At 37.6% G+C, this 25,233-nt stretch overlaps 2 protein-coding genes and 1 pseudogene across 2 annotated transcripts; all 3 read left to right on the top strand.

Moving 5' to 3' along the window:
- The first annotated feature begins 1,575 nt into the window (after window positions 1–1,575).
- On the top strand, window positions 1,576–2,514 carry LOC128564428 (olfactory receptor 52E8-like). The gene has a single exon (XM_053559909.1). The coding sequence runs from the start codon at window positions 1,576–1,578 to the stop codon at window positions 2,512–2,514; it is 939 nt and encodes a 312-aa protein (XP_053415884.1).
- Window positions 2,515–13,283: 10,769 nt separating this feature from the next.
- Window positions 13,284–14,229, top strand: LOC128565761 (olfactory receptor 56A3-like; annotated as a pseudogene).
- Window positions 14,230–23,167: 8,938 nt separating this feature from the next.
- LOC128565522 (olfactory receptor 52E4) lies at window positions 23,168–24,171 on the top strand. The gene has a single exon (XM_053562028.1). The coding sequence runs from the start codon at window positions 23,183–23,185 to the stop codon at window positions 24,119–24,121; it is 939 nt and encodes a 312-aa protein (XP_053418003.1). The 5' UTR covers window positions 23,168–23,182; the 3' UTR covers window positions 24,122–24,171.
- Window positions 24,172–25,233: the final 1,062 nt, after the last annotated feature.

Here is a 25,233-nt window from a genome sequence, read left to right as displayed (position 1 = left end):
TCATAGCCCACAGCAACCTCAGACTCTTGGGCTCAAGTTATCCTCTTGCCTTAGCCTCCCAAGTAGCTGGGACTATAGGCACCCACCACAATGCCTGGCTGTTTTTAGAGATGGGGTTTTGCTCACACTCAGGCTGGTCTCGAATCTGTGAGTTCAAGCAATCCATCTGCCTTGACTTCCCAGAGTGCTAGGATTACAGGGGTGAACCATTGCCCCTGGCCTACCAATGAATTATTGATCCTGGGAGTAGTTTTGGAAACCCCCTGAAATGGTAGTTAACGTCAGAAAGGAGGTCAGTCTTAGAAACTGTGCCCTCAAACTTCGAATTTTAGCTAGCAACAGATCTGATCTTTTTTTACTTGTCTTTGAAACTGTTATATAAATCAACAGGCTTTTGAAAAATGATTTCATATGGAAATGAAAATTCACACCTCATTATTTTCCCTGGCAAATTTCTCTTACATTCTCACTTTGAGATACTTACTTCCAGTTACCTAGACCCTAAGAAATGTCTGGATCTGCTCCTCGATTCTCAATTCTGTTCCACGGTCTCTTTTTTAACTTTTGTTTTGCCACTAAAATACTGTTATGATTATCATAGTTTTAACTTCAATCCTTTTATTCTTCCCAAACCTTACCTTTCTTTCTCTCTTACTACTTCCATGAGCAAGTATTACAAAGACAAATTCAGATTAATGTCAGATAGCTGAATTTCAAACTGGTATCAAATTTTGACTCTTCTGTAGTCCTAGCACTTGGGAGGCCAAAGTGGGTTGATTGCCTGAGCTCAAGGGTTTGAGGACAGCCTGAGCCAGAGTGAGACCTCGTCTCTAAACATAGCCAGGCATTGTGGCAGGTTCCTATAATCTCAGCTACTCAGGAGGCTGAGGCATGAGAATCGCTTGAGCCCAAGAGTTTGCCATGAGCTATGACGCCATGGCACTCTACGGGGGCAACAAAATGAGACTCTGTCTCAAAAAAAAAAAAAAATCCAAAAAATCCCCCAAAACCACATTGACTCCTCTGCTTTTTAGCTTTGTAAACAAGGTGGAGTTAATTAACTTATCAAAATCTTTCCATTCCATAAAACCAGATACCAGCAGAATTTGTGTCATGGAACTGTGAGGAGAACTAAATGAAATAATAGATTCTAGTAATGGTAGTTCCAATGTCTGAAAAATATAGTTACCTAATCAGTCTTAGCTACTATTATCATGGTGGTTGACATTGTTGTTATTATCAATTTCACTATTACTTCATAATGTCTATTTCTTGAGGAAAGGGGAGTAAGTTCATTTACGTAGATTTGAGAGAGGTATCATTAAGCTTCCATTTGGCATCTCAGCCATTCACACTTACAATGCAGGCGAACAGTGATTCCAGGAACATTTATAGAGAGCTGAAAGAAGGAAAAAGAATCAAAGACATTTAGAAAAACCTATTCATAATATGAATTGTTTGTCTGAGTATATTTTTATGTTTAATTGTTTTAGATCTCAATTGAGTCCAGATGGAAAGCCAAATGAAAACTGGCAATAATTTTTAAAACCACGGCCACCATCAGCCTGCAGAAGAATGTTTTTTCCAAATATTACAGAGCCACACCCGTCTTCATTCCTGTTGTTAGGGATTCCAGGCCTGGAAACTGCACAAATCTGGCTTGGATTTCCCTTCTGTGCTGTGTATCTGATTGCTCTTGTTGGAAATCTTATCATTCTGTTTGTGATCTTGCAAGATAATAACCTCCACCAGCCTATGTTCTACTTTTTGGCCATGCTGTCAGTGATTGATCTGAGTCTCTCTACTGCTACCATTCCCAAGATGCTAGGCATATTTTGGTTCGGCCTACAGGAACTGTGCTTTGGGTGCTGTGTTGCACAAGTCTTTTTTATCCATTTTTTTACAGTCATGGAAAGCATTGTACTTCTTGCCATGGGCTTTGATCGATATGTGGCTATATGCAACCCCCTCAGGTATACCACAATCCTCACCAACAAAGTTATTGGTGTGATTGCTATTGTTGTAGTTCTAAGAAGCTTATGTATGATTTCTCCTATTGTTTTTCTCCTCACAAGGTTGCCTTACTGTGGACATAGGATCATCTCTCATACCTATTGTGAGCACATGGGAGTGGCACGTCTGGCTTGTGCCAGCATCAGTGCCAATATCTATTATGGTCTTGGGAATATTTCTATCTTGTTCATAGATGTGCTTCTTATTATTATCTCCTATGCTAGGATTTTATTCACTGTCTTTCACCTCCCTTCCCAAGATGCCCGCCTGAAGGCTCTTAATACCTGTAGCTCCCATATTGGTGTTATCTTGGCCTTCTTTGGCCCAGCTCTCTTCTCTTTCCTCACTCATCGCTTTGGTCATGGTATTCCCCAGTATATCCATATCCTCCTGGCTAATCTCTATGTAGTCATCCCTCCTGCCCTTAACCCAGTCATTTATGGGATCAGGACCAAGCAGATCCAGGAGAAGGTGAAGAGTCTCTTTGCTAAAAAAGATTAAATGAGAGGTAATCCATGAAGGTTATGAAAGTATAAGTCCTAAAAAGACTAAAATTGTGATAAAAATCAATAAGAAAATTGCTTTCCCTAAAATTGATCATTAATTATAAATATATGAATACATAATCGATGATATCTATATAAGAAATATTAGCAGCAATTTTTGAAGGCATGTGTCTGTGTGTGTACTTGCAATGATATTATCTGTTGATCCCTTACACAGAAAATGCCATTCAAAACAGAGATTTAAGAAGGAGCATTTTAACTCACTGAAGTAAGAACTTTTTGTTAGAGCTGGTTGGTGTTTTAGAACTCTTTCAGGTAATAAGATTTCGTTCATAAAAATATTCAAGAAGAGGTCATATGGTCACTGACAGGAGAACTAGCATCTGGGTAGCAATGATGTAAACAGAGGCAGTGCCCGTAGCTCAGTGGGTAGGGTGCCGGCCATATATACCCAGACTGCCAGGTTCGAACCCAGTCTGGGCTAGCTAAACAACAATGACAACTGTAACAACAACAACAAAAATAGCCAGAAGTTGTTGCAGCTGCCTGTAGTCCCAGCTACTTGGGAGGCTGAGTCAAGAGAATCACTTAAGCCTAAGAATTTGAAGTTGCTGTGAGCTGTGACACCATAGCATTTTACCCAGGGCGATAGCTTGAGACTCTGTCTCAAAACAAACAAACAAAAAAATGCAGACTGGAGGTACCAAATATGACATATGGGGCAGAGACATAAGATAATATGTAGCTACACGTTAGAGAGAACAAGAAATGAATATTTATTTATTATTTTTTTAACTGGATGATGACTTTGGTTGAGCATTAAAATATATGAAAAGAAAAAGAAAAATTACTCATGAATTTCAAAAAACAAATATAGAAAACACAGTGGGAACAGAAATCAGACTGTAAAGAAACTTCAAAATGGTTTTTCAAAAACAGCAACAGAAAAAAAAAAACAATGATAATTTAAAGTAAAGAACAGTCAAAGAATTGACTGACCTAAGTAGAATAATTTTGGAGCAGAAGTAAGGTCAAACATGACTTTGAAAGTTACCATAGCAATCATTTCATCCAATTCTATGACATTCCTAGTGATTTTTACTAATTTAACATACAAAATAAATATTTTAAAAATATATGATTAATTATAATATAATCATACAATCTTAGTGAGGAGTTAATATTAAGGTAACTAAAAAAATAAGAACTAACATGTTCACAAGTTTTTATAATCATCAGTTTAATTTTACATTTATTATCTATTATAATTTCGTATTCTATATCTCTTAAAGGAATAAAGTGTCAAATATCCACCTTATATAGACATTTTATGCATATTTGTTGCAAAATTATGGATAAATTTCTACATCAAGTTTTTTGTGCAAGCATTAAATTTGTGGCATAGATATAATAGAAGGTTCATGAGGTGAAATAAAAATAGAAGAACAACAACAAAGAAAATTTCTATAGCTGAAAAATTATTCAAGATTTAATATTAACAGTTTCAATAACAGCTCAGTGGGGGACACTCATAGTATTTGGTGGAAATTATAAATAAACAGATATAAAGATAAACCATTCCATGAAAAAAGTGTCAAGAGAAAAAAAAAATGAATGTTCAAGTAAGACAAGTAGGGAAAATAGCATAGATTAAAGGGAAACATAATTTGACTGATGTCAGAATTCTCAACTATAAAAGTGGATGTTTAAAAAAAGGCTTTGTGTCCTAAGAAAAATAAGTTTGCACTTGGAATTCAATGTTCATTTTATCCATTGTTCATATTTAAGAGGAAAATAAAGATATTTTCAAAAATATAATAAAAATTTTAGCTGCATTTTATCCAAAGGAGGAACAAATATTCAAAATATGCTCTAGCAAAACAAAAACAATAGCAATGTTTAAACAGTATAATACAGTACGAAAAACATGATTTATGCTCAATGGAAAGCATAAAAAGATATTACATAAAAAATTATTGATAACCTGATTGTGATAACATGATTTTTAGGTGAGTGTAACTGGTGGACTTCTACTCCATTGATAATAAACTAGCCTATTTCTGATTAATGCTTCTGCCAAGAAAAAGAAAAGAACTAGGAAAATCAGATAGAATTGAAGATTTAATGAGAAGCAAATGTAAAAAGATTAAGACCCGGAAAATAATGGAGAGCAAAAAGAATTGAAGACTGCCTTCGCTGCTGCTTTGCCTTTCCATGCAGTTTGCATTTTATAATTTGGAAGAGCTCTCAGAGTGACTGATACTGTGAGGAGAGTTTTGGTAGTATCATGGGATTGAGTAGGATTAGCATTGATGTTCAGAGTTTGGCAAGGAATAGAGAAAATAGATCAGCAATGTAGTACTCAAGGAATGAAGCTAAATCAGGCTATTAAAAAAATAAATTGGACATTACACATCATGTTGTCTAGTTTACAATTATCTCAATTCTTAATCTGAATGAGGTGATGTGCTGTTACTCCAACTGCCTGCCAGAACCAAAGTTAAACTGTATGGTGGGTAACATTATTGATAGCCTTAAAGTATTCTGACATACTTTTCTTCAAAATCCCCAATTAAATTTTTTAAAGTATGAATGGATTATAATTACCAAAAGAAATAAGCGAACAAAACAGACAAGATGAAAATATTTAACAGAGAATGAGGCAATGGGATTATAAGCAACTATGACTATCATATATAACAAATTGAAGGAAAAGATGAAGAATTTTATGCATGAATTGAAAAGCAATAATAACTACTTGAACACTGTATTTTTAAAAATTACATTAATTTAAAATAAGTATTCCATTGTACCTATGACTGAAAGATTAATCATAACGTAATATCCACAATGAAACATGAAGCTTGACAATGCAAGCAAGATAGCTAGAAGCTTTTAGCGCTCGCTCCCTCAAACAATGAAGAAAACACGACATTTTAATAAAAATAACTGAGGGAAAACATTGGAATGCATTGGAGAAGAAAAATAAATCCTAGTGAGCACAGAAACTTGTGATGGCTTCATGGAAAAATGGAAGAAAATGCCACTCCTCTACCAGTCCACCCCCACCCCCCAATCAGGATCATCTGGGAACCAGGTGGGAACTCCTCCCTGTGGTGAGGAAGTAAGCAAAAAGATCCCAGCAAGCCCAGTTAACACTTTGGACACATACAACATTACCTTTTCTGTGCTCAAAATCTAAAACAATCAGAAGACAAAAAAAATACCAATTAGTTGTCTAAAGCATTTAATGGTCCATCAGCCTATTTCTAATGATAGTCAGCAAAACTAGGACCTGTAGCATGTCCTGGTGAGTATCATTTGATGTATTCCATCATCATCCAGGAAGGGAGACTCTCAGGAAATAGTGCTTGCTCTGTGGGTGGAAGGGACAATAAAACAAAAGTTTTCTCAGGAAAACATGGAATTTTCTTCACCTTCTGTCAAAAGATTCGAAAGACTTGCAAGAGCCCTTCTCCAAACATTTTATCTGTTGACTGTTAGTGGACACTGGGAAGGAGAATCTTGCTGGGCTGGAAGGAAGTTGATGCCATTATCTGCAAGTATGCACACTGCCAATAAAAAGAGAGGCTACCGTAGAGTCTAATATGTGTATTTCAGGGTCTTCTTCATCTGTTGAAGCCCTGGTTGTAACAATGGCCAAAATGAATCAGGGTTTACACAATTATAGTTGTATTTTACAAAACAGAAGAGTTCCTAAGAACAAGTTTCTAAGAAATTATGCTTTGAAAACTTAATAATATAAAGTGAGTGCTTTAATAACTCTTGAGGAAAACTGAATCAATATTATTCCTCAAACAGATTCCTCTCTTGTCAGGATATTTCCCTTCCCATCATTTCATGCCACATCTCATCCCTGAGCTAAGGATTTATATCTAGAATGGTGTTTCTCTACAGATGCAGTAAGAAGACTCTGAAGACTCAGCTCAGGGATTCTGGGATATCCCTAGACGTCAGGATACTCTCACTCAGTATAAAGTTTTTCTCCATGTGACCAGGTAGCCTTGGGATTCAGGATTGAAAGGGAACTCAATCACCATCTTTAAGATGGGCTCCTGCTGCAATCTGCTTCAAGTAAGGGCTGGGAGAGGAAATATTAGAAAATTAAGAATGCCTGAAGAGGAGAGATGAGAAGCTACAGAGAAGAGAGTAAATGAAGACATAGGGGGTCAGAAGCTTCTCCTTTGCTGAGGAATTATCTCAAGCACGATTTTTTTTTCTTTTTTCTTTTTATTTATTATTATTATTATTATTATTATTATTATTTTGCAGTTTCTGGCCGGGCTGGGTTTGAACCCACCACCTCCAACATATGGGGCCGGTGCCCTATTCCTTTAAGCCACAAGCGCCGCCCTCTCAAGCATTTTTTTTTCACAGAGTAATACAAAAGAACATGTGGTTTTAGAACAGACAGCCATAGATAAGGACAGTGATATACCAATGGTTAATTGCAGAATTTCTCTCTTTCACTCTCTCTCTCTCTCTCTCTCTCTCACACACACACACACACACACACACACACACACACACAGTCATATAGCATGCTGTTTAAAGCCAGAATGCTACAAATAGTCTCACAGAAGCATGGCCACACCTGTTCTCAATAAGAGTGAAGATTATTCTAGCTATCAAATTGATGTTTTGAGAAAGAACCAGGTCCAATGACTAAGCTTGTTGTGTGGCTCATCTTAAACAGAAAGATGCTATGTGTGTTACATGTTATGTGTGTGTGTTGGAGGTGGGAGGAGGTGTGACATGTCAATATTCAAATAAAATTATACAGGTATTATCTATGTACAATTTTATTCTCTCTCTCAATCAATGTCCAAGTGAACTTAGATGTTGCCAATTTTAACTTGGTTCCATGTGTTTCTAACACTTTGTGGAGCCATATCCAAGCCATTTTTCTGTAAGAACAATGCCCCTGCTCAACATGTTCTTCTGGCCACCTCCTGGAAGGCACAATTATGAAAGAACTCAGATGAAGGTAATTATTCACTCTCAGCAACTGCTTTGGTCCTACCAGCCTTGGGAAAGCTGTATGAGGAGAGAAAATTGTTTCCTTTACAACTGAACAGTATTGTGTTATGCTTATCTCCATAAAAATCTGTAGATCTATATATTAAGTACAAATATCTGCCCTGAGAAAACCTTGAGTTTTAACTATAGGCTAATTTTGATCCCCAGAACAGAGACAAAAATAAAAAAAGCCAAACTAGGCCCAGAAGGAAAATATGTTTTTCAGAATTACCACATTATAAGATTCACATGTTCAGTTTTCAACAACAACAAAAAAATCACAAGCCATAAAAAGAAACAGGAAAGTATGGCTCATTCAGAAGAACCAAATAAATCAACTGAAACTGCCGCTGAAGAAGCCCAATGTCTTTTTGATAGACAAAGGCTTCAAAACAACTGTTTTGATGTTGTTCAAAGAGTTAAAGGAAGACATAAATGAAGTCAAGGAAGAAATGTATGAACACAATCACAATATTATTAAAGGGGGTAGGAGCAAGATGGCGACCGAGTAACAGCTTCCTTGCAACTGGGCACGGTTAGTCTGGGGAGACAAGGCATCTCTGGCTGTTGGGATCTGCTCATAAACATCCCTTTGAGGACACATGTATTTTTTCAGTAAGATTCTGTTCATTTTTATTTTGCATTTTTAACGTTATAGCACCATGTTGAAGTCATGTTAACACTCATCCATTCAACAGCATGGATTGGGCTGTACCTATCTAACAAGCATGTCTTACAAGCCCAGAAAGAAATTCTGAGTGAGCTCGCTGAATACTTGGAAGGTGCTGAGTGTGCAAAGGCATATGAGTGTGGATATGTTAGATCTCTGCACACAGTCAATGTAGGGCTGAATTGACAGGGATTTCTTCTTTCATAAAATGAAGAAAAGTTTTATTCTCCCATCTGCCTACCTATCTACACCAGAAGGGCCTTGTGGTCCCAGGGGAGGATTGATTGAGAAGTTTCCAGGAGGTAGAGTTCCTGAAGCTTTAGGGTTATAAATACCCTCCAACACTTCTGAAAAGTTCCAATATCAGTAGGACAAGACTTCATCCTTCACATTCTCTGTAAGTGAATCTGGATAAAATATGCTGGGGAGGCTACATCAAGACTATGCAGAGGACCTGAGAGAGCTATGCCTTCAGTGCTGGACTGTGTGTGTTCCTTTGCATTCCTGGGTCCAGACTGCTAAGTAGCCTGAAAATGGGGTAGAAGAGATCGCATTCTGTCTTGGGTCAGGGGGCCCATTTGTGAGTCTGTTCTCTGGGATCTTCTCTCCTTTGTCTTGCTCTGGGTTCTTGGTGGTGCCAGAAATGCAGAGAAGCTGACCTCTGTACATAGGAGATGGATGGGTAGGAAAAGAGCTGTAAAGTGCATATCTGGTTAAGAAAATTTGGATTTTTCAACTATGAATATGAAAATTTTAGGACTCTAGGACAAAGAATCCACCTACAAATGCTTGAATTATAGGCTGGGAATTAAATTTAGTTTACCTAATTTCAGAGGTTTGAAACAAAGACCACAGATGGGGGAGTTAGTATGTAGTTCAACAGATTTGTGCTAAATCTTAAGAACTGCTAAAAGCTACTTCAGCCAAAAACAGAAAACTATGCCAAGAGGACCAGAAGATCAATGAGCTACCTGTCACGGAATCCATTCAGTAACGTCAGAAATTATACGGGATAAAGACGTCTCACAGGCCTGTGTGAGACTTATGAAGTTAGGTGATATTTAACACCTGGGAAAGTGCAAGGCTGCAAGTCTCTGCTATTACTCTTTGACCTTGACTTCTCTGGTTTCCTCATCCTGCCCCTGGCTGGAAGTAGAAAATATCACCTTTCTATAGCCTCAGCTCTAGCCCTGCCATTGGCACATCCTGAGTGCAAACCAAGCTGAAAGAGGAGAGGAGTGTGGCAACCCCAAGGCCCTGGTCTCATTTGCAGCAGGAAGGAACCAGGCCTGAAGCAGATTAAAAATACACGCTTGCGGGAGGCAGGCTAAGCTTAATTGCAGGGTAGCCCAGAGCCCCCTCTGCAACGGCTATTTATTAAGGTTATACACAACAAGTGTGGAGAGTTAAGATAATTGCATACACAACAGGTGTGGAGAGTTAAGGCAATTACATATGAGGGCTGCACGTGTAAGGATTGCCATGTGCTCTTTCCTCATGTTTTCTTTCCCCACAACCCCCACGAAGAAATACTAAGCACCAATGTTTAACACATGCTTACTAGTGAGTGACTGATTTTATCTCATTCTGGAACACTAAGTAACTTGGGGGATTGCCCTAGTGACAAAATGTCTCTAGGCTTGCCAGGAGACTTTCCTGTTCTCAGCATTTCCTTTTAATGTGATAAGAATCAGTAACTGTCCTTTGCAAGCATGGTGTCCATTCCTCTACAGAGGAGGAAAAGAGCAAGTGCGTTCTCACCTCTTTCCTCCTAGGTCTGAGTAAGTTATTAAAAGATTTATGTAGGTCCAGGTAGGTTGTTCAAAGAATCATGTTTGAAGAGTACGCAAGAACATTTCAGAAAAATAGAGAAGGAAAATATGAAGAGTCAGTGTGTGAGGGGAAGAGATAAAATAATCCTCCAATGTAATCCTGAGAGTTTCATGCTAGTGCAAAAAATAAATATCCCAAAGCTCTTCTGGAAACAAAAACTTACTTTTTGCCCCAGTCTTCTCCATGGATACTCAGGCCTGAATCTCTAAATCTTGCATTTGGCTCTACCCTCCAAAGATCACTGCAAGATTCTCCCTGTTTTGTTTCATTCTTTCTAGTAGTATATTGTGATCCCTAAGGAAGAAAATCTTCCTGGACATGGTGAGATTCAGGGCTGTGATTTTGGAATGTAAAAACTTTTCAGAGAGTAAGATCAGAGGGTGCAATGGGCAAAAAATAAATGACAAAAAATTGAATGAGGAACACCGTGTTTGAAAGAGACATTAGGCACTTAACAGCCTGAAGTCATACAAGCTATGGCTACAAGCAAATGTAATAGGGTTGGATCAATTGTGTGAGTTCTGGGCTTAATATGTCCTATTTGATTGTGCTCTACGCTCACATGTGAATGTATTCAAAGAGAAAGAGAAAAGAAAAGGCAGAGTTCAGTGAACACGGTGCCCAGAAGGTAGTTAATAATCTCTAATAGCCAACTCAAGTGTGTAAATTACGTTCTGTGCATTACTATCTTAAAGGCATCCTCCATTTCCAGGGTTCTTATTTTCAATATCCACTCCACCAAGGAAAAGCACAAAACTACTAGACGGGAGTAACACAGATTGAAGGGTGGCAGGTATGAAGTTATGAAGGAGGAAAGTAAATCAGAGCATATAATTATGGTAATAATTTTGTAATCCATATTGAATCCTTAAGGGTTTGCCCCTTCAGACCGAAACCAGGAAAACAATGAAATACAACATAAAAGTCAACTAAGGGATAAATTTCAGCCCATGTTCAGTGGAAAGCAGGAATCAGAGTTCTAACAGGAAGGAAAGAGACATTCCAGAGTGCTGGAAAATTTCCCTTACCATTGTGTATGCCTGAGGAGTAAGAATGGGGAAGAAAAAACTGAAAACATATATAAAAGGAAAATGCCAAGAAACATATGCGTTTCTATTAATAGGGCCTTGGACACAGACATGTTCATATTTCCAATGGCCTTGGACCTGAAGAAATCATTTAGTCTTTTATCTCTTCCATGTTCAAATCATGGAAAACCTCTAAATTTTAGTTTGTCTATGTGAAAGATAAATTGTTACAATAGTCAACTTACCCTATGACTTCAGAATATGTTCAGGGCAAATGAAACAATTTAAAATTTATTTAAAACTTGACAAAGCCATTCCTAATGTACACAATTATCAATAAGAGAAAGCAGTTGGGAGATTCTCTCAGATTCTTCCACACATCAGGAGGGAGGGCCATGACTGGCAGACGATAGGAAATGAGAGGTTCCAGAAGAGAGAAGAGAGGAAACCTGGGAGGGATGGCCTGGCTTATCCTCCCGGGGAGAGCAAAAGAACAGCTGAGCAAGGACAGGAACTGCATTTCGGGACCAGGAAAGACATAACTAAAGCCAAAAATACTATTTGAACTTTTTACAAAGTCTAAGTTTCTCTCAGTATGAAAATAGTGTACAGTTCATGGCTTTGTTACAACTTCCTTTCTTGCTATTGTCCCTTCACCCCAAAACTATTTCTTCTCTAACAGATGCAATATTAAAAATTATTAATTATGTTATGGGAGAAGTTTGTTTCCTTTTTATAGGATTGGTGGGACACTGCATATCCTGGAATAATTTCTTAGGTCTGAAAAGATTTAAAAATTAGTTCAATCTGATATTCTATATTAGGCACGTGGGTCACTGCAAAAGTTTTGATACAGACTGTTGTGATTCCTTATCTCACTTCCAAAAAGCACAGTCAACAGCATCTTTTCTGATTCACCCACATAAGTTTCAATATGTTTGGCTTGTTGGTATTACTGTGAGGGGGTTCTTTATTACCATCTGTGTGGATTTTATGTTTCTTGATTTTTGGGTATCTCGAAACTTTCATATTGACCCACATGCCAATCACTTTGTTTGTCATTATTTTTCACCAAGTGGTCCCTCATGTTAGAGTTAGTTCTTCCCTCCACTTTTGTAATAATTGGTATGTAACTCTGTTATTGTTCATTTATCATTTGATTCTATTAACCATTATCTGCCAGAGAAAAACTATATTTTTATTTCTTTGAGAATGAGGATAGTTCCTTTTCCAACTGCGTGACCCTATTACCTAAAAAAATGCTAGTGCAAAAGATTGAATGATAAGAACATACCAGTAACATTGAATTACTATCTGGAAAGGGATATTTTGGGGATACCTCGTTCATTATATTTGAGATAGAAAAAGGAAATGGAAAGGGAGTAAAAAGTCTTCAAGGTTGAACTTCATCATTCCCATGCTGCTACTGTCAGAGGAACCAATTTACCATCTAGTTTAAGACAAGTATTACTCTCTCGTAGTTATGTGGAATTACTTTTGCTCCTTTTAAAGCTATTTATTCCTGAAGTTGGAATTCCTACAAATATGAAGAGCTACCTAATAAATAGAAATAAAGCAATTATTTGGTGGGTTTTATACCTATCAAAATGAATATTTAGATGTAAAGGAAATTTACTTTATTTTCAGTGTATAAATCAAAATCTTTAATTAAACAAAATCAATAGAGTTGAAAGGTTATAATGAGAATCTGGGACATTTATGTGAGTCCATTGCGCCATGCTCTGCTACCTATTTGCGAGTACTACACGAGTTCAATCATAGATATTGTAGTCGATATGACTATAAAAAAGAAAACAGATAAGAACCATGGATACAAATTGAGAGCTTCACCTATCACACAAAAGTATTTTCCTAGCTAGTGTCTCCTTTTTAGTTTCTGTAAAGTTATGACAATTCCTTAGAAAATAAACATTAAACAAATGGAATACATATAGATGAATTAAACTACTCGAGTTCACTCTTCTATTTAAAGTGACAGGAATACCTCAGTAATATAGCACTGAGAATAAACAGATGAATTCCCTTGGCTCTAGATAACCTGCTATGATCAAGAACTTGTACCTAGAAAAATGAATATTTTTATCTTTGTGTCTCTAGAGTCAGCAGCTAATTTTTAATTCTAACTTTACAGGACACTGAAAGAAATTTGTAGAAATATATGACCAAAAAAAAATGAGAGCACACCAAAATGGGACCATCTCCTCTGATGTTTCAAACTTCCTCCTGAATTGTTTTGTCAGTTCCCCCATTTGGCAGCACTGGCTGTCCCTGCCCCTCAGCCTCCTCTTCCTCCTGGCCATGGGGGCCAATGCCACCCTCCTGATCACCATCTGGCTGGAGGCCGCTCTGCACCAGCCCATGTACTATCTGCTCAGCCTCCCTCCCTGCTGGACATCATGATTTGCATCACTGTCATTCCCAAGGTCCTGGCCATCTTCTGGTTTGACCTCAGGTCTATCAGTTTCTCTGCTGGTTTCCTCCAGATGTACATCATGAATTGTTTCCCAGGCATGGAATCCTGCACATTCATGGTGATGGCCTATGATCATTATATAGCCATCTGCCACCCACTAAGATACTCATCCATCATCACTGACCAATTTGTAGTCAAAGCTGCCAACTTTATTTTGGCCAGGAACATCTTTGTAACTGTGCCCATTCCCATTCTCTCAGCACAGCTTTATTACCGTGGGATCAATGTCACTGAGAACTGCATCTGTGCCAATATGTCTGTCTCCAGGCTCTCCTGTGATGATGTCACTATCAATCGCCTTTACCAATTTGCTGGGGGCTGGACTTTGCTAGAATCTGACCTAGTCCTCATCTTTCTCTCCTACATCCTCATCCTGCGAGCTGTGCTGAGACTCAAGGCAGAGGGTGCTGTGGCCAAGGCTCTAAGCACATGTGGCTCCACTTCATCCTCATCCTCTTTTTCAGCACCATCCTTCTGGTCTTCGTCCTCACACATGTGGCTAAGAAGAAGGTCTCCCCTGATGTTCCAGTCTTGCTTAATGTCCTCCACCATGTCATCCCTGCAGCCCTCAACCCTATCGTTTATGGGGTGAGAACCCAGGAGATCAAGCAAGGAATCCAGAGGTTACTGAAGAAAGGCTGGTAATAAGGGAAACTGAATCTCTGAATTTCTAAAATAGGATGATTTTTTAAATTATTAATGAGTGAGTACCCTGAAACTCTTATCTATAATCTCAAACTTATTGATATTATTTTCTAAAACTTCAATTTCACTTTGTTTTCTTTTCTTTCAGCCTTTCATTATAAATACCTTTGGCCCTTTCTCCTTTATTTCCATGTTCATAATCCTATTTTGTCTAAGCAGTGGCATTCCTGAAGGAGATTCTACAGTGAGAAATTTATGTTCCTGAGCACAGAACTGTTTACATGATATGAATGCTATATTCTTAAAAATACACTTCAGGTATTTTATGTATTGTATTGTGTAATGTATCCTTATTCTTGTTTTCACAAAAGGGAATATATTGGAGAAAAATATAGCAGTTGAAATTTCAGTCCTGAGTGATGGGATGTTGTTATCATTTCAGTTAGGTCTTTTTCTCTTATTCTTCTACAGCATCATTATCAGTGTGTCTCTATTTCTTACTCTTCTCTTTTTCTCTGTAAGACAAGACAAACTATTGTAATATGCATTACAATTGGGAATATTGTTCCTTGATTGCTCATACATGTGACAATTACTAACATGTTTTCTTAGCTGTAAGAGACCGCTAAATCCTCCTCTTCCTTACATCTTTGCTTAGGGCACTTATCTTTTGGATCCAGGATGCCACATATAATAACACATATGATATGCAAACATACCTTCACTTATAAGTCAATGGATTTTTAAGACTGTCAGATATTATTCAATAATAATACTGAAATATGAAATAGCCTAGCTGAACATTATTTTCTCATTTATTAGATTAGTTCCTAAGTACGTCCTGTGTCCTGTGAGTTCTTTTATTAAAAGTAGTTAATTGAAAAGAATAGCACATTGTTTTTGCTTTGAAGAGCTCAAATTTTGGTTGGAAAGAATACAAACATGAGTACCACAAGTATATTGTTTTCAAGTAGAGAACAATGAAGAGTGAACAAGGTCCAATTGTGGGCAGTAAGATATTGGCAACCTAAGAAATCACTGACTAGAGAGGTAGAATGTCTATGTAGAAGGCCTTGCATAACCACAGACAGAAAAATGTCAGGCTTCTGCTTGAGAGCAGTCAGGTCATCTCACTGGCCTCATCTCACTGTGTTTTATATTCTCACATATTACTTGAAAAAGTGAACAATTCATTCTAGATTATTCTTTCTGGATAAAAGATATTATACTTCAATAACAACTTATAATTTTCCTGACTATTTTTGACCCTGAAAGAAAACCCTTTCAATAGTCTAACATGAATCTACGCCCAAAGTCTTGCCCTTTCAAGCTTAACTGAAAGCCATGGGATTAAACCTGAGTCTGAAAAACTTTGTATTTGTTCTACTTATTCATATTGTAGTTAAAAACAATGAATTAGTATTTAATTTCTTCACTCCTGGATATCCTATGAGCTACAAGTTGAAACATAACTTTTTACTAACATACAGAAAGCCATTATTATGCTAGGCCCAATGGCTCAGGCCTCTAATCCCAGCATTTGGGGCAGGGGGAAAGGTAGGAGGATTGTTTGAGGTTTAGAGTTTGAAACTAACCAGAAATAAAATGAGATACTATCTACATGAATAATTGAACAAATAGATAAACAAACAAAATTAAAAGCATATAATCTATAATCAACATTCTAGTCAAGATTTTTCAAAAGTGAAAAGAAATCACAAAACATTAGAGTAGAAATGATGACTCAATACTAAGACATCCACTTTCCAAAATATTTATCAAATAATTAAATCATTACTCCAGCATTTCTAGCGTAAGAGCCACATGGACAAAGCTAATACCATGGATCAAAAGCAGGTAGAACTGGCTGTGTGCAATAAAGTGTAGGAAAAGAACAGAAACCCAAATCCAGGACTAGAACACGTTATTTCTCGTCAGTCAGTGTGTAAAAATTTTCCTGTCTTTAACAAAGTACTTAATCATATTTTACAATTGCACAACTTTAAATCTTTAATGTCATGACCTCTGTTTTGTGTATATGAAGAGATCACTTGTAGTGCCATATCATTTTAATAAATACTTTTATTCCTATAAGAATGGTAACCTAACTACAGCCCAAGATGAAGGGGAAAGTGGAGGGGCAGGGGGGAGAGGAGATAGGCTGAGTGGAGAGAGGGTAATTGGTGTGACCCCACTTATGGTGAATTTTACAAGGGTAATGTCAAATCTACTATGTTTAGAGTATAAATGTCTTAACACAATAATTAAGAAAGTGAGTTGAAGGGTATGTTAACCTGTTTGATGAAAGTATTTCAAGTTGTATATAAAACCAGCCCATTGTACCCCATAAGTGCATTAATGTACACAGCTATGATTTAATTTTAAAAAAAAAGAGTGGTACTGAATTTTAATTTGAGATTCCATAACCTGGACGGTGTTTAGTAGAACAAAATGTACTAAGTAGAGATTGACTGATTTAATAATGAATTCACTGAGCCTTTTCTATGTATCAGCCATTATAACAAAGTTGCATTAAAAAAATAGTCTTGGCCACAAAGAGCTCAAAGCACAGTAAGAAAGGAGGCAACAAGATGGTGAAATAGGGATTTGGGAGCACGTACAGTTGAAATGAGGCTTCCTGAAGACAGAGATGATCAACATGATCATTGTTAATCCCTAAAATCAACTCTGTAACTGAATTCCTTATTAATTATTTTGCTTATTTTAGAATATTATAGTGGTACAAAAGTTTGGATACATGAATTGCTTTTATAAAGTTTGAGTTGAAGTTATAAGTGTGCCCATCACCTAAATGGCGTGCATTGTACCAGATTGGTGTGCATTTGCCCCTCCCCTTTTGCCGCATCCTACCTGCTTACTTTGAGATTCATTACCATATGTGCATCAATTAGCTCCAATTTAATAGTGAGCACTTGTGGTGTTTTTTTCCCAGTCTTATGATAATTCACTTACAAGAGTAGGCTCCAGCTCCATCCAAGTGGTTACTAAACGTACTATTTGACTTTTTATGGCTGAATAGTACTCCATCATATACAAATAACATGTTTTATTTTTTATTTATTTTTTTTTTTGTAGAGACAGAGTCTCACTTTATGGCCCTCGGTAGAGTGCCGTGGCCTCACACAGCTCACAGCAACCTCCAACTCCTGGGCTTAAGCGATTCTCTTGCCTCCGCCTCCCGAGTAGCTGGGACTACAGGTGCCCGCCACAACGCCCAGCTATTTTTTGGTTGCAGTTTGGCCGGGGCCGGGTTTGAACCCGCCACCCTCGGTATATGGGGCGGGTGCCTTACCGATTGAGCCACAGGCGCCGCCCACAAATAACATGTTTTATTAATACAATTATGAGCATTTGTGTTTATTCCACATCTTTGTGATTGTGAGTTATGCTGTAATAAACATTTCAGTGCATGTGCCTTTTCTTATATAGAATGACTTTTTTTCCTTTGGGTAAATACCTAATAGAAGGGCTGGATCAAATGCTAGGTCTACTTTTAGTTCTTTGAGGTATTCCCATAAAGATGTTCATAGAGGTTATACTAGTTTGCAATCCCACCAATAATATATAAACGTTCCTTTCTCTCCACATCCGTGCCAGCATCTATTGTTTTGGGACTTTTTGATAAAAGCCATTCTCACTGAAGTTAGGTGATACCTCATCGTGGTTTTGATTTGCATTTCCCTGATGATTAGAGGCACTGAGCATTTTTCCTATATTTATTGACCATTATCTCTTAGCACTTAGCTCCGTCAAACAATGAAGAAAACACTACATTTTAATAAAAATAACTGAAGGAGAGCAGTGGAATGCATCAAAGAAGTAAAAGAAATCCTAGTAAGCACAGAAACTTGTGATGGCTTCATGGAAAAATGAAAGAAAATCCCAGTCCTCTACCAGTCACAGCAAACTCGGGATCACCTGGGAACCAGGCGGGAACTCCTCCCTGTGGTGAGGAAGTAAGCAAAAAGATCCCAGAAAGCCCAGTTAACACTCTGGACACCTACAACATTACCGTTTCTGTGCTTACAATCCAAAATAGACAGAAGACAAAAAAATACCAATTAGTTGTCTAATGCATTTAATAGTCCATCAGCCTCTTTCTAATGATAGTCAGGAAAACCAGGACCTGTAGCATGTCCTGGTGAGTATCATTTGATGTATTCAGTCATCATCCAGGAAGGGAGACTGTCAAGAAATAATGCTTGCTCTGTGAGTGGAAGGGACAATAAAATATAAGTTTTCTCAGGAAAACATGGAATTTTCTTCACCTTCTGTCAAAAGATTTGAAAGACTTGCAAGAGCCCTTCTCCAAACATTTTATCTGTTGACTGTTAGTGGAGACTGGGAAGGAGAATCTTGCTGGGCTGGAAGGAAGTTGATGCCATTATCTGCAAGTATGCACACTGCCAATAAAAAGAGAGGCTACCGTAGAGTCTAATTTGTGTATTTCAGGGTCTTCTTCATCTTTTGAAGCCCTGGTTGTAACAATGCCCAAAATGAATCAGGGTTTACACAATTATAGGTATATTTTACAAAACAGAAGAGTTCCTAAGAACAAATTTCTAAGAAATTATGCTTTGAAAACTTAATAATATAAAGTGAGTGCTTTAATAACTCTTGAGGAAAACTGAATCAATATTATTCCTCAAGCAGATTCCTCTCTTGTCAGGATATTTTCCTTTTCATCATTTCATGCCACATCTCATCCCTGAGCTAAGGACTTGTATCTAGAATGGTGTTTCTCTACAGATGCAGTAAGAAGACTCTGAAGACTCAGCTCAGGGATTCTGGGACATCATCCCTAGACATCGGGATACTCTCACTCAGTATAAAGTTTTTTTCCATGTGACCAGGTAGCCTTGGGATTCACGATTGAAAGGGAACTCAATCACCATCTTTAAGATGGGCTCCTGCTGCAATCTGCCTCAAGTAAGGGCTGGGAGAGGAAATATTAGAAAATTAAGAATGCCTGAAGAGGAGAGATGAGAAGCTACAGAGCAGAGAGTAAATGAAGACATAGGGGGTCAGAAGTTTCTGCTTTGCTGAGGAATTATCTCGAGCACTATTTTTTCACAGAGTAACACAACAGAACATGTGGGATTAGTACAGACAGCCACAGGTAAGGACAATGATGTACCAATGGTTATATGCAGAATCTATCTCTCTCTCTGTCTGGTATATGCTCCCTTGCTCAATATCTCTCTCTCTCTCTCTCTCTCTGTCTCTCTCTCTGTCTCTCTCTCTCTCTCACACACACACACACACACACACATACACACACACAGTCATATAGCATGGTGTTTAAAACCAGAATGCCACAAATAGTCTCACAGCAGCATGGCCACACCTGTTCTCATTAAGAGTGAAGATTATTCCAGCTATCAAATTGATGTTTTGAGAGAGAACCAGGTCCAGTGACTAAGCTTGTTGTGTGGCTCATCTCAAACAGAAAGATGCTATTGCAGACCACAGTCGTATGTGTATATGTGTGTTGGAGGTGTAACATGTCAATATCCAAATAAAATTATACAGGTATTATCTATGTACAATTTTATTCCCTCTCTCCATCAATGTCCAAGTGAACTTAGATGTTGCCAATTGTAACTTGGTTCCATGTGTTTCTAATACTTTGTGGAGCCATATTTAAGCCATTTTTACTGTAAGCACAATACCCCTGCTCAACTTGTTCTTCTGGCCTCCTCCTGGAAGGCACAATTATGAAAGAACTCAGATGAAGGTAATTATCCACTCTCAGCATCTGCTTTGGTCCTACCAGCCTTGGGAAAGCTGTAAGAAGGTGGGAGAAAAATTGTTTCCTTTACAACTGAACCATATTGTGTTAGGCTTATAGCCATAAAAATCTATAGATTAAGTATAAATGTCTGCCCTGTGCCAGTCCTTCACTCTGACCTCTTCAGAGCCATCCCTCTTTCATCTAATCTTACATACACTATGACTTAATTATAAATAATGAACTTGTTATAACAAAGTAACTTATTTCTGCCAAAAGAAAAATTATTTTAGCTCTCAAGGGCTAAAAGCAAAATAAAATTCCATGAAGCATTAATAAAATAGATAACTACTATTTATTGAGTATCCCCTATGTACTAGGACCTATACATGCATCGGTCTTATTTATCCTTAAATAAAATATATTGGCTAACATTTATCATCTTACTTTTACAGGAGAAAAAATATGACCTACATAGTTAAGGAATTTTCCCAGGAGTCTCAACCTAGTAAATGGCTTAGCATGATTTCAAGCTATGTCTGAATGGTTTTAAAGTCCATAAACATCAATTGTGATATTCTACTTGTCAGCCAAAAAAAAAATGACTAGCAAAGGAAAAAAATACATATATACATGTACAAAATTTGAGCATTGGTAGGCACAATAAGGGAGAGATCATTATTGTTTATTTCTTGAACTCTTGGGAAATGGTCTGTGTTGATGTAAGTATATAGAAAGGATCAATTTAATACCTTTCCCTCAAGAAATCATCTTGAGATTGTTGTTTATACACTGTCTGCTATTATTTGTGGCACACAGCTGTAGCACAAAGAAGGCAAGAATTTGGGACAAAGTTGTCAGGGTATGGATGTCCTGATGGCTTAAACTATACTATCAGAGTACCCTCTGCCACCTACCTACATGGGAACTTTTCTGTCAGGCACCAAAGTATCATGTTGAGAAATAGCTTCTCTCAAGACTGAGCTGACTTTTGATTGCAAATCTCTTGACTCATCATCCTAGCTATTTTCTCAGACTCTTTCCAAGTAAAGTTACAAAAACCACCAGCCTCTTTGTTTTCAGCCTGACTTCTTCCCCACAACACTGGCAAACTCTGTGCTCTTCTTTCAATTTTCTCTCCAGCTTCTCTGAAAATATGAAATGCTTTTTTTCTTCTCATACAGAACAGGGGGTTAATAACCACTTTGCCTGTTATTTCTATTGTGCAATAACCACCCAGAAAAGTTACAGAACAACTGATCTATGCAACCACATACAACATAAAACAGACTTTTCTCTCTACTCCTCTCTCCAACACCCCCCCACGCTCACACTCTTACACACCTAATACAATCCTCCAAAACCTGATTCAATTAAATGCTGAAAAACTTGGAACCAACACTCATATGGCAGTGTTGAGGGTATTAAAATGATTGGTCCTGATTCTTTGCTTCTGGTTGCAGCTAGTCTCTGAGTAGAGATAAGGCCAAAATACACATGAGTATTATACATTTCAGGTTATGTTAGTTGCTACAGAGTGGCACAGTGTCCTTAGGGACACAAATACATAAAATCAGGTAATTGTATTATTTTCAAGTGATCACTGATGGTTCTTTAACATTTTGATTTCAGTGTGGTTAAAATTTGCTAGACATCTGATCTGTTTATATCTGAAGCTATGCACAATTATAGGACATATGAATATTTTTATGTTAATCATGGATGTGATAGATTGTAAGGAAGACAAACATAATTTGGATGATAAGCAAAAGGTATTTTTTTGAAGACTATCAAAGAATTGCAGAATAAAGAAAATCTTGAAAAAATGGAATTGGAAACTAAGATGGTTCATGAAGATACAGAAGCATCAAAAATAGCAATCACCTATAGTAGAAATATACTGGTTAGGTTAGTTGAGTCAAGGAAAATTCTAAGAAAGGCCATATGATTAACCATCCTTATATGATGCCATTGTATAAGATCCATGGGAAAAATCCCTATATTTATGTCATAACAAAATACAGAACATTTTCTGGGTGTGGTGGCTCATGGTTGTAATCCAACCACTCTGGGAGGCCAAAGCAGGCAGATCCCCTGAGCTCAGAAGTTTGAAACTAGCATGAGCAAAAGTGAGACCCCGTCTCTAAACTTAAGTCCAAGAGTTTGAGGTTGCTATGAGCTATGATGATGCCACAGCATTCTACCCAGGGCTACAGAGTGAGAGACTCTGTCTCAAAAAAAAAAAAAAAAAAAGAAGGCGGCACCTATGGCTCAAAGGAGTAGGGCGCTGGCCCCATATACCGGAACTGGCAGGTTCAAACCTGGCCCTGGCCAAAAACTACAAAAGAAAAAAGAAAGAAAAACTATATAGAAAATTGTAGAGGGTAGTAGTTCTCACTTAGACTAGGAAACTTTATCACTTCTAAAAATTATTAAAATACCCAGAGAGTTGTGGTGTCTGTGAAGAAAGCCATAATATTTACAATATAAACTATTAAAGCAATTAATATCTAATAATTTTAAAATATTAAGAAACTCATCATACAAAGCATAGACACTGTTGATTAAAGTAACTATATTTTTAAATGACTTCTAAGAATGTTATTTTATTTTACAAATCTCTTTAATTTCTGGTTTACAATAATAGAGCTGGAATCTCATATTTACATCATTTATAAGGGCATTTAATCTACTGTGATAACGCCTCATATAATCTGTGTAAAACTCCATTGTGTACTTATGTGTACTTAATATTTTCTATTATCATAAAAATAGTTTTGAGCTTGTGTACTTCCAGAAACTCAGGAAACTGGAAACCCCAAGACTTCGCTTTGAAGAACCCAGGATATGGTAATATCCCCAAAGTAAACAAGAGCTACTTAAAAAAGTAAAGGAAGGGATAATGCCATAATGAAAATATGCATTGCATTGTGAAATATTTCCAGTTTTTTCAAAGACTTCATAAATTAGAAAAAATAGAGGCAGGGACTAACTTGTTTATGATGGATCTCAGAACAATATCCTGTGTCAAGAGACTTCCTCAATTACCCTTTGGAAAGAAGGGAATTGCTAATGTTTATAAAGTAATCACTTAAAACATCACCTCTAGCATACTGATTAGATTCTTTCCATCTCTCCAGGGCCTTGAAAAGAGATCTTTAAGACAGTGAGATCCCACTATCAATGTCACTTGCTGGGAGAATGTCTTCAATCAATCATACCCAGTTCCATCCCCCTTTCTTTCTCTTGCTAGGAATACCAGGACTGGAAACTTTACATATCTGGATTGCTTTCCCATTCTGTATTGTGTACCTGATTGCCCTTGTGGGGAATGTCACCATTCTGTATGTAATCAAGGCTGAACATAGTCTCCACCAGCCCATGTTCTACTTCCTGGCCATGTTGTCTATGATTGATCTGGGTCTGTCCACATCCACTATCCCCAAAATGCTAGGCATCTTCTGGTTCAAAATCAGAGAGATCAGCTTTGGGGACTGTCTTGTTCAGATGTTCTTCATTCACATGTTTACGGGCATGGAAACTGTTCTATTGGTGGCCATGGCTTATGATCGCTTTGTTGCCATCTGCAATCCTCTCCAATATACCATGATCCTTACCAATAAAACCATCAGTATCCTAGCTTCCATTGTTGTTGGAAGAAATTTAATCCTTGTAACCCCATTTGTCTTTCTCATTCTGCGGCTGCCTTTCTGTGGGCATAATATCATCCCTCACACATACTGTGAGCACATGGGTCTTGCCCGGTTGGCCTGTGCACCCATCAAGGTCAACATAATCTATGGGCTCATGGTAATTTCTAATATTATTGTGGATGTGATCCTGATTGCCACTTCTTATGTGCTTATCCTTCGAGCTGTTTTTCGTCTTCCTTCTCAAGATGCTCGACTAAAAGCTTTCAATACCTGTGGTTCCCATGTCTGTGTCATGCTGTGCTTTTATACACCAGCATTTTTTTCTTTTCTGACTCACCGTTTTGGCCGAAACATTCCCCAATACATCCATATTCTTTTGGCTAATTTATATGTGGTCATCCCACCTGCTCTTAACCCTGTCATTTATGGAGTCAGGACCAAGCAGATCCGAGAGCACGTTGTGAAGATATTTATACAGAAAGAATAATGTGCAAAATTGGGATAAATATATTTATATGCCACCCAAATTATAACCATCTGAGCATTGTCTTTAAACTTCTGTAACAGTAGGCTATCTTTGCCAGATTCTTCATTTTGACTGGAAGTGGTTCAATGCTGACACATAATGTAAAGCTACCTTTGCCATCCATCTCCCCTGCCCCCTTCCATATACCTGGAAAAGGTAAGAGACTACTGGAAAAAGCAGCTATCCTGAAGGTGACAGTGACTTTGAAGTAGAATCACTTACAAAAAAGGGTGAGAATTGTACCTGCTTCTTTACATGTCTTCTTTGTAGGTAAGTTTAGATTCTGAAGGTCTCAGATCAAATAATCTTATTTTATAGATAAAAAAATGTAGTGTGTAATCCACTGGCAGTGTCTGAATTAGAACATGTTCTGTTCCATAGCCTCTATTCTTTGCAGTAATCCCAGTTTTTTTCTTCCTTCTCTAGAATCCTTGAATCATTAGTTTAATGCTCTCTCAGGCTTATTCTGACTGTCCCTTTTGCTCCCATCCTTCTTTCAGATTGCAGTCCGTTTTCTCTCCCTTTTCTTCATTCTTTTCCCAATAAACTAAGTCTGTAAATGGAAGAATATTAAAGACTACAGTGTGGGCATTAAAGAGATATGACACTACTTTCTTACTTGAAGTAAAGTCATTTTTTTTTTTTTTTTGGTGACAGAGTCTCACTCTGTTGCCCTGGGTGAGGTACTGTGGCATCATAGCTCACAGAAACCTCAAATTCTTCAGCTAAAGTGATTCTCTTGCCTCAGCTTCCCAAGTAACTGGAACTACAGGTGCCCACTACAATGACCAGCTAGTTTGTCTACTTTTAGTAGAGACAGGATCTCACTCTTGCTCAGGCTGGTCTCAAACTTCTACACTTAAGCAATCCACCTGCCTCAGTCTCCCAAAGTGCTAGGATTATAGGTGTGAGCCACCATGCCTGGTGAAAAGTCATTTTAGATATGAATACTTGTATGTGACCTGTACTTAATTCCAATTGAATCCTGTCTTACAGTTTCTCTTCCCATATACAGGACTTCATAAAACTCAAAAATGAAGTTCATTCATGTAAGCAAAAAAGCATACTTGATA

The sequence above is a fragment of the Nycticebus coucang genome, chromosome 14 (genome assembly GCF_027406575.1).
Source record: "Nycticebus coucang isolate mNycCou1 chromosome 14, mNycCou1.pri, whole genome shotgun sequence".
Taxonomy (NCBI): domain Eukaryota; kingdom Metazoa; phylum Chordata; class Mammalia; order Primates; family Lorisidae; genus Nycticebus; species Nycticebus coucang.
The sequence above is the reverse complement of the archived record's forward strand: the minus strand, read 5'-3'. Positions and strand labels throughout refer to the sequence as shown.